This window comes from Silurus aristotelis, assembly GCF_946808225.1.
Source record: "Silurus aristotelis genome assembly, chromosome: 2".
Classification (NCBI taxonomy): Eukaryota; Metazoa; Chordata; class Actinopteri; order Siluriformes; family Siluridae; genus Silurus; species Silurus aristotelis.
Window position 1 is genome coordinate 15,624,726 of NC_139575.1, and position 9,165 is coordinate 15,633,890.

At 37.4% G+C, this 9,165-nt stretch overlaps 1 protein-coding gene across 1 annotated transcript; it reads right to left on the reverse strand.

Annotated features, from left to right (window-relative positions):
• Positions 1–2,063: 2,063 nt before the first annotated feature.
• On the reverse strand, positions 2,064–6,238 carry znf648 (zinc finger protein 648). The gene has a single exon (XM_083559266.1). It carries the CDS (start codon positions 3,450–3,452, stop codon positions 2,277–2,279), a length of 1,176 nt encoding a protein of 391 aa, XP_083415392.1. The 5' UTR covers positions 3,453–6,238; the 3' UTR covers positions 2,064–2,276.
• Positions 6,239–9,165: the final 2,927 nt, after the last annotated feature.

Sequence of the window (9,165 nt, forward strand, 5' to 3'; positions counted from 1 at the left end):
ACATGCCCTAGCATGCATTTGGAAACAATCCTGGTCCTTGGCCAACAAATTTGTTAATATACACTGAAATTGTCATAACACAGGTTTCTGATGGATCAGTGTTCAGTTTATTAGGGTTTGTTAAAAATAATACAACTTAATTGAAGAGGGTTGTTTAGTTTTTTTAGCTTTTTGATCTTAAGGATCTCTATTAAGAGTAATTTCTCTAAATCTATTTAGACTAAACTCTCTAAAAATGTACCGATATACACCACAGAGACAATGAAATACATTTTATACTTAAATTCTGAAATGAATTTAGTATAATGCAGTATTAAAATGTATTACATCATAATAATTGCCACTATTATGCTCTACAGAAGCACCTGATAATTACAATATGAGTGTCAGTTGTTTAGTTTATGGCACTACCTTATTTTGTAAGTTATGTTTTGTGAGCACACTGACTGAGCATATCAAATGTTCTATAAATGCATCCACTTATTAATTGTATTATTGGAATATCTTGTATTTGTAAATTAATTCAGTGCATATTTGTTTTATACTGTATGATTTGAAGTGTTGATGTATTATTACAAACATTCATAGCGTTTTCTTCTGCACTACCACACTAATACAATTGATATATGTCAGAAAGTATTACTAATAGGCCTTGTATAATGGGAGAAAATAAAAAGAAAGGACAGTGTGTTATGTGCCTTATACTGGTTCTATATTGAGATAACCACCATGACAGTGACTGTAAGCATAATTTACATTCCTCGGGGAAGTTTCTAATTAGGACAACAGAATTCCACAAGATGGATGATGGGTCCGATTACCATGAGTCTGCACAGCGGGTTTCAGCTGGGGCAGGGTGTCAGAGAGAGAGAGAGAGAGAGAGAGAGAGAGAGAGAGAGAGAGAGCGTGAGAGAGAGATGAGGATATTCTGTTGACAGAAGGGCCTTGTTTCACTCTGCTTTATATTACACAATTAAAAACAATTAAATCTGAATCAGATTTTTTTATTTACATATATTTTGTCTATATTTATATTAGAATACAAATTATGCTACTTATACTACTTCTATACCCAGAATAAATGCGACAGTAACAGTTCTGGAAGAAAGCAAGATCTGCTGATACTAACATCACAGGTCTATTAACATTATATAAAATTCCGGCAGTGTTTTGTACTTTGTGCAGGTTTTTATTTTAAGAAAAATGAAAATGCAAGTAACAAAAATGAAAGAAAACAAAAACAAAAAAAATAAATAAATAAAACAGTGTAACCAAAGCATTATGCAAAGAGATGTGTGATGTGTTATTGAGATTTGTAATTGTTTTCAATAGAAAATAAAAATACCTTTCTGTGTTTCTGTAAAATAGACATGATGACATTAGATCTAGCAGAAGTAGTCAGTGCTTTGGCTCGGAATGGTATTTTTATAGGGACCACTCATATAAACATGTCAGCACAAGGCATAACAACAGTATAGCATAGATTACTCTTTCAGTTTTATGTCCCTAGGCCAGCTCAAACGTGTGCTCAACATATAGAACAAGTTGTCCTGATGGTTTTCAATTACAGGGGTTTGCTACCGGCTTAAATTACTTTTGTGCTAAATGTAGTACAGAGGCACTCAGATGGCAGAGATTTCCACGGCAGCGTGGCTCTGAATAGATATTGGTGAACTCAGTAAGACTGAGAAAAGATTTACTGCCATCAGGAAGTAGGTGACAAAACTGGAAGCATCTGTGTTTTGCAGAAATTGTGCCAGATTAATTAACCCTGTTCTTGTTGCGGTAACCATACCTATATACGGACAAGTTACTAAAAGATGCAACAGTGCTAAACCAATATAACCATCTTTCTCTCCTATTATACAATAACCACTAACCAAAAACAACAGGAATAACAATGCTACTAGTATTTGCTAGAGTCACTGAGATTGTCAAGGCAGTGCATCATTGGGATATGAGCGTGTAATCTCTTTTTTGTAAAACACTTTTCTGTTCTGCCGTCCCACAGTCTAGTAAACTATATAAAAATCCCTGATGTATAGCTTAGAGTTTAAAAGCCATATCAATATAGCCTGTTAAGAGAAGTTTTGTTTGTAATTTTAAACCAAAAAAGTTGAAGAGGCAGGCTTTATTCATCACCTCCATATTTTATTTTCAGTCCTGGTGGCCATTAGCAGCATGGGAAGAGGTTCTGTTTCTAACATATTGTTTATGTTTAAAAAGACAGCATACAAAATATTTAAAAATGATTTGCTAAGTAATGAACAAAACAACTAAACCGGTGTAAGAAGGACTTGCTGCAGTCGTCGGGCTTCATGGGTGCGCTGATGCCGTAGCAGGCGTGAGTGCATGGCAAAAGCTAAACCACACTCTGCACACGTGTGTGGACGAAAACCTGTGTGCACACTCAGGTGCTCGGTCAGGTTTGAGGACTTAGTGAAGGCTTTTGAACATATTGGGCAGACATACGGCCGCAAGCCGCTGTGAACTTTCTGGTGCTCAGCCAGGCGGGAAGGAAGGGCAAAGGTTTTGCCACAGTCTGGACAGCCAAAAGGCCGCTCACCCAGATGTGTACGCTCATGCCGGAGCAAAGCTAAAGGTTTGTTGAAGGTCTTGCCACAAGCATGACATGGGAATGGCTTGTCATTCGTGTGCATGTTGCGTTCGTGCTTACGAAGGTCTGACGAGCGCACAAATTCCTTGCCGCACTCTGTACATGTGTATGGCTTCTCACCTGTGTGTGTGCGGATGTGCTTGCGGTGGTCAGAAGACCATGTGTAGGTCTTGTCGCAGAATGGGCAGCTATAGGGCCGTTCACCTGTGTGTAGCCGCTTGTGCTGCTGCAGGGTGCCCTGATGTGCATAGGCTTTTCCGCACAGTTCGCACACGTGTGGCTTCAACCCGCTGTGTGTCTCCATGTGGCTCAGTAGGTTGCTAGACTTCTTAAAGGCCCAACTGCAGTAAGGGCACTTGTAAGGGCGATTTTCTGCATCTCCCTCCATTCTTCGCTTCTTCATAGCTGCGAAGATATAAAGCGGCTTGCCTGTTTGTGTTGGTTCCAAATTTGGCTCATGTTCCCTGGATGGCTTTGCTATGTTGTTATCTTCAGTCGCTTCATGTTGCGTTTCTGTAGCTGGTGCCAATTCGAACTTGGTCCAGTCTTCCTCAAGTTTCACAAACCTGGACGCTTCCTCAGACTCCGATCCAACCATCTGGATCTCGCTAATGTTTTTACAGACTTTCTTTTCCTGCTGTGAATCACAGCACACTGGATTCATCTCACTGGCACAGACAGTGGAAGACAGTGATTCCTTAGCATTAGTGTTGATCTCACTCTCTAGAGGTATATACCGTATCTTATTAATTAAAGTCTTTCTGATGCTTCTTTTTGACATGTAGGCTCTATCATTGAAAATGTCTGGCTTCAAGCTGCTAGAATGTTCTGACATTTTAATTTTTGGTTAGCACTGGTCTTGCAGCTTTCAGGAAATTATCACATTTATGTCTGACCAGACTGTGGGGGAAAAAAATGAAGGTAAAAATTTTAATTACCACATCGTCAACTCTAAGACTTTCTACACAATTCACACCTATGTAATCATAGAAACAACCCCTAAACTGTGTCACTAACATAAGGAAGGCAATTCAGTGATAGTTTAATATCTCAAGTGAGTCCAAATGGCTTAAAATCCTTTCCCCTTTTTTCCCTGCAGGAGTGGATTAATAATCATATTAAACTATAAGCCTTTGTAGATATTATGTTAGATTTTAAAGCATAACTTTATTCTGTCTTACATAGCAACTCACCTCACATCATTTATATTTTACTCAGTTGCATTAGTATTACAAAAAAACTATTTACTCTTCTTTCCAGTCCATGTGACTGTAATTTACTGGTCCTTTTTAAAGATATATAGACTGGTCCTTAGAGTATTTAATACAGCAAATTTAGTGTACTTTTGTATCAAGTGCATAATCTTTTTGGTCATTTCAATTATTTTGACCACAAAGATACCATGTATATTAAACATTGTCTTTACCTTATTAGCGAGGTTCAAACATATTATTTTAAGTGATTTGAGTCATAAATTTAGTACCTATGCAACTAAAGCTTTTACTAAACTGAATGCTGTAGATATGATGCATAATATATTAGATATAATATATCTATATTCTATAATTTACAAAAATGGACAGACGCTGTATTTTATTATTTTACATACTTAGTTATTTTCTTATTTAAGATTCACACACTACACTAGATCTTATTCAATGTTTATGATAAACTAACAAATCATTATATATTTTTTTTAATTGCCATGCCTCATGTATACATATTTTGGATTGTTTCAATCATTTACAAGCACACTAATAAAACCAAAAAACTGAGCTGATGACAAGCCATGTGTGTGAAACATGTCTTGGGCACAGTGACAGCAGGATGCCATCCAGAACCTGTCATTAATTCTAATCATTACATTTTACTATGCTACATAAATCACAGATGACCTGTGCACTGTGTATGTTTTTAACCCATATTTATAAGTGGTAAAAGTTTAAACAGGCACTTGTTTAAGTTAATGATATTGAATTTATATATTTAAGTCAAGAAGGCTTTATCATATAAAGTACAAGGTGCTACAGTACCATGGTGCTACAGCAACAACATAAATTAGCAAAAGGAACACCTCTAAACTAATAACACTTACCACATGGTTTGTACATTAAGCAGACAACTCATCATATATAACTTAACACAGATTTTACTTATCCCATTTTAGACTTTCAAGATACTGTACAGTGATTTATTTTAAATAAATAAATCACTGTGGGGGGAAAAAAGCAAAATACAAAATGAAAAAAATGCATCTTTAAAGTTTGAAAGATAATGACACTGAAGAAGCACACTGGATAGATTTCAGGTTACTAAACAAAATAAAAACAATGAAATACATTTCTGCTGTCAGTGTGAGCAGTGTTAAAGCATATTTTCTGAGCAATTACTTTTGACAAGAACAGGACATCTGAGTATGTCGGAGTTTCTTACCTTCAGGCGAGACGTCTACTGAGGCTGATTTTACTGTGGCTGGTGCATTTTTAACCAGCAGTGAAGATTAAGATGCTGGAGGTGGAGTTGAGCACTTCAAGTGTTGCTCACACACTTGTCAGCATTTCTCCAAAGCCACATGGTACTTGAGATTATAAGCACAATATCGGATATTATTGTGTATATAGATATGGATTATTGTCAATTTTTTTAAATATAACAATAAATAGATATACAGTATATGTGCACTTCACACATTTTTTCATCAAATTTGCATACAGTTTTTATGCTTCATGTTTTCTAGAAATGGCTCATTAAATTTAAAGAATTCATGGTGTCATGTAAATTATTATTTTTTTTTATCTTAAGATCTTAAATGCCTCAACTTCGCTTTCAATGCTTTACATCCAAAATAGAATACCATTAGTGTGTAAATACTGCATTAATTGATCTAAGTGAAGTACATTAGGGACAAGAATAACTAAAGCTGATGTGGTATGCTAGTGATAACCCGATAGCTCCCAGGAGGAGCAGCATATAGACTGCAAGAATTGACTGATTGTCAGTGGCAGGGGAAATTCGAGATGTACAGAGACGAAGCTGAGCTATGGCAGCTCACACACCTGTTAACATGTGCAAGTGTTGCTTATGGATCAGACGTAAATCACACTATAGCAGAGTTGCATTATTAGTTCTGGCAGGCAGGAGGTTTTTGACCTGATGGCAAGTACATCAGGTCAATTATATAAAAGTTTTGCAAGCCAGTCAAATACAGTTTTTTTTTTATTGCAATCATTGAATATATTTTTTATTATGTATCTTTAAAAACTTGCAAAGTTATTAACCCGTTGTGATTTTCAGAATTTAGTGACTTTTTTTCTATTAGCACCTTCTTGGTGCTTCTTTTTTAAAAACCTTTATGGAGTGTCTAGATGGAAGCCTCTTCTCAGTGCAAAACCCATAGAAGCCCACTTGGAGTTTGCCAAAAGCCACCTGAGGAAGTCTCAGACTGTGTGGATCAAATTTATCTGTTCTGATAAAACCCAAAATGCTTGGCCTCAATTGAAAATATTATGTCTGTAGGAAATCAGGCACCACTCATCACATGCCCAAAACTATCTCAACAGTGAAGCATGATGGTGGCAGCATCATGCTGTGGGGGTGTTTTTCTGCAGCAGGGACTGGGCAACTGGTAAGGAGGAAAGAAAAGCTGAATGGAGCCAAGTACATATAATCAATAAAAACCTCAGGCTCAGCCAAAGGTTCACCATCCTACATGACAATGACACTAAGCACTCAGCCAAGACAACAAAAGAGTGAATTAGGGACAAATGTATATGTACTGTAACTATAAATGTCCTAAAGTGGTCCAGTCAGAGCCCTGATTTAAAACAACAGAAAGTAACTAAACAAAAAAGAAATCCAAATCAAAGCATTGTTTGCAAAGCATTGAAATCCTGATGATTTCTCCTGTGCTTTGCCCTGAATCAGTGTTGATAGCTCAAATGTACTGTGTGTTTAGATATATTTTCTAACAAACTTTGTGGGCTTTTAAGATGCAGGCAAATGTAAATTGAAATCACATGACCATTTAATTTCATGGATGGACTTTCACAGTCCATATGCAGTTTTTTTTTTTTTTTTTTTTTTTTTTTTTTTTATTAAAAAAATGAGCAGCATATAGGAGAAATATCTAGCGTAAAATAAAAAAAAAATTGTTTCATAGCAATGGTTCAATTAAATAAATAAAATGCAAAGTGTGTGTATATATATATATATATATATATATATATATATATATATATATATATATATATATATATATATATAAAATAAATAAAATGCTAATTAAATCATTTAAAATGCACACACACACACACACACACACACACACACACATATATATATATATATATATATATATATATATATATATATATATATATATATATATATATATATATATATATAATTCACAAATCAGAACGGCATAAGCAAACAGAAAAACTTCTATGTGATACCCTTGATATATTTTTTTTTTTTTTTTTTTCTTGGGGGAATTCTTAAAACATACATTTTCAAATTTTTTTTAATGATTATTGTAGTGTTAGTGTTGCTTTATTTATCCACTAGAGGGCAGCACTACCTTCGGTAAGGATTTGATGCTCATGTTTAAGCTAATTGTCCACCAGAGGGCAGCACTGCTTTTAGTTCGGATCTGATGTTTGGTCCCCAGAGTTGACTTAAGGTCAAACCTATAACACTGGCCAACACATTTTATGAATATTTTTGTTTCCTCTGCATTTTTTCGTGAAACCAAAAAGATTTGTACATGCTAAACACAAATATGTATTTCTAATTTCTGTAACACATTGGGCTTTTAAGAACTGCAATTTGCATTAACATTGTAGCTTCTCCAGCTGCATAGGCCTATGCTATGATATTGCAGCATAATATGATATTACACCCGCAGATTGGCCCTTCTTTCTCTGCACTTTCTTTTTTCAGCGCCGCCCGAGTTTCCTCGTGGACCAGCATGTATTTCTCCAGCACCTGCCCGCGCTTAGTCACTGTTCTGCGACTCTTCCACTCATCTATGCTTGATGGCTCTCTCCCCAAGGCTGGTGTCTCGCTCCCCTTTATTAACATCTCTGGACTGAAACAGCGCACTGATTAGTCTCAGGTGTTGCAGGTGTTTCTTAGGGTGCAGTTCATTCCTGAAGCAGACTTTCAACCTGTTCGACATAGTTTGGTGCCCAGAAAGTTAGAAACGACAATCTTGAAAACAGTCCATGCAACACATAGCACCCTGCAGAAGGCCATCAAAGTTACAATCCTTCATCGCTTGTCAGATCTGTGAGCTAATGAAAACAACTACTTTTATCTTGTCATCACTGATGCATGGAAACATCTGTCGCATGTATGCAAAGGCTTCACTTTGCTTGTTCATAGCCATTACAAGGTTTTTCATCAGCCCATGTTTGATGTACAAAGGTGGAAGAAATATATTATTCGGATCAACTAGTGGGTCATGTGCAACATTCTTCTTTCCAGGAAACAATTTCCTGTGAGGTGGCCAGTACTTTATCACGCAATGTGAATTTCTTGCTCCGCTGTCCCACTCGCAAAGGAAACAAAACTACTTGGGGTATCTAAGATGCAGATCGAGTAAAAATGCAACCACCTTCAGATCTGCCATGGACATGCCCCATAGCCTTGAAGGCCTGAACAATTAGCACACACAATTAGACCGATTGTCTTGCATTATTTTAGTGAGCCTGTTATGGGTGAGTTTCGGCCAGGCTGCCGTAGATCTCTTCGCCTCGCATGAAAATACTCAATGCCCTCTATTCTTTTCTCTGGCGAGAAACTATGCACCTATGGGTATGGATGCGTTGACTTACCCGTGGCCAAACGTACTGCTTAACGCATTTCCTCTGCTGAGTTTGAACATGCCGACTCTAAAAAAAAAGAGTAAGAGAATGCGGTCACTCAGTAATACTGATCGCTTCAAACTGGCCAGGGAAGTTGTGACTGACGGAGATAATCCAGCTCCTGCACGATCGACCCTGGCCTCTCCAGTTGCACAGGGATCTCCTCTCGCGAGTGCGCGGAGAGATTTTTCACCTGGCACCGAACAGAGTAGGTGAGAGGTTGCATCTAAGTGTCACAGGTTTGCCTCCGAGGGTGATTGAGACGATTCAGAGTGCAAGAGCAGCTTCGACGTGCTCTGCATATGAGAGGAAATGGAGTATATTTGAGCTATGGTGCGCGCAAAGGCAGATTGTCCCCTTTCACTGTTCTGTGGCAGAGGTGTTGTGCTTTTTGCAAGAACTTTTAGATAAGGGCAGGGCGTTTTCAACCGTTAAGGTTTACCTCACCACTGTTTCTGCATGTAGGGATTGATGGAAAAACTATTGGTCATCCATTGGTTATGTCATGTGGACAGGACGAAGGGATTGAGATGGAGTAATCAGCTGTTTGTTTCATGGGCTGATTCTCGTAAGGGAAGACCTGTTTTCTTGGCAGCGCCTGTCCCACTGGCTAGTGGAAGCCATTATATTGGGTTATAATAGCAGGGGTCTTAGCCCTCTAGAAGGGCTGAGGGCTCATAG

Coding starts and splice junctions, on each gene's coding strand:
- znf648 (XM_083559266.1), bottom strand. CDS start 3,452: ATGTCAGAACATTCTAGCAGCTTGAAGCCAGACATTTTCAATGATAGA.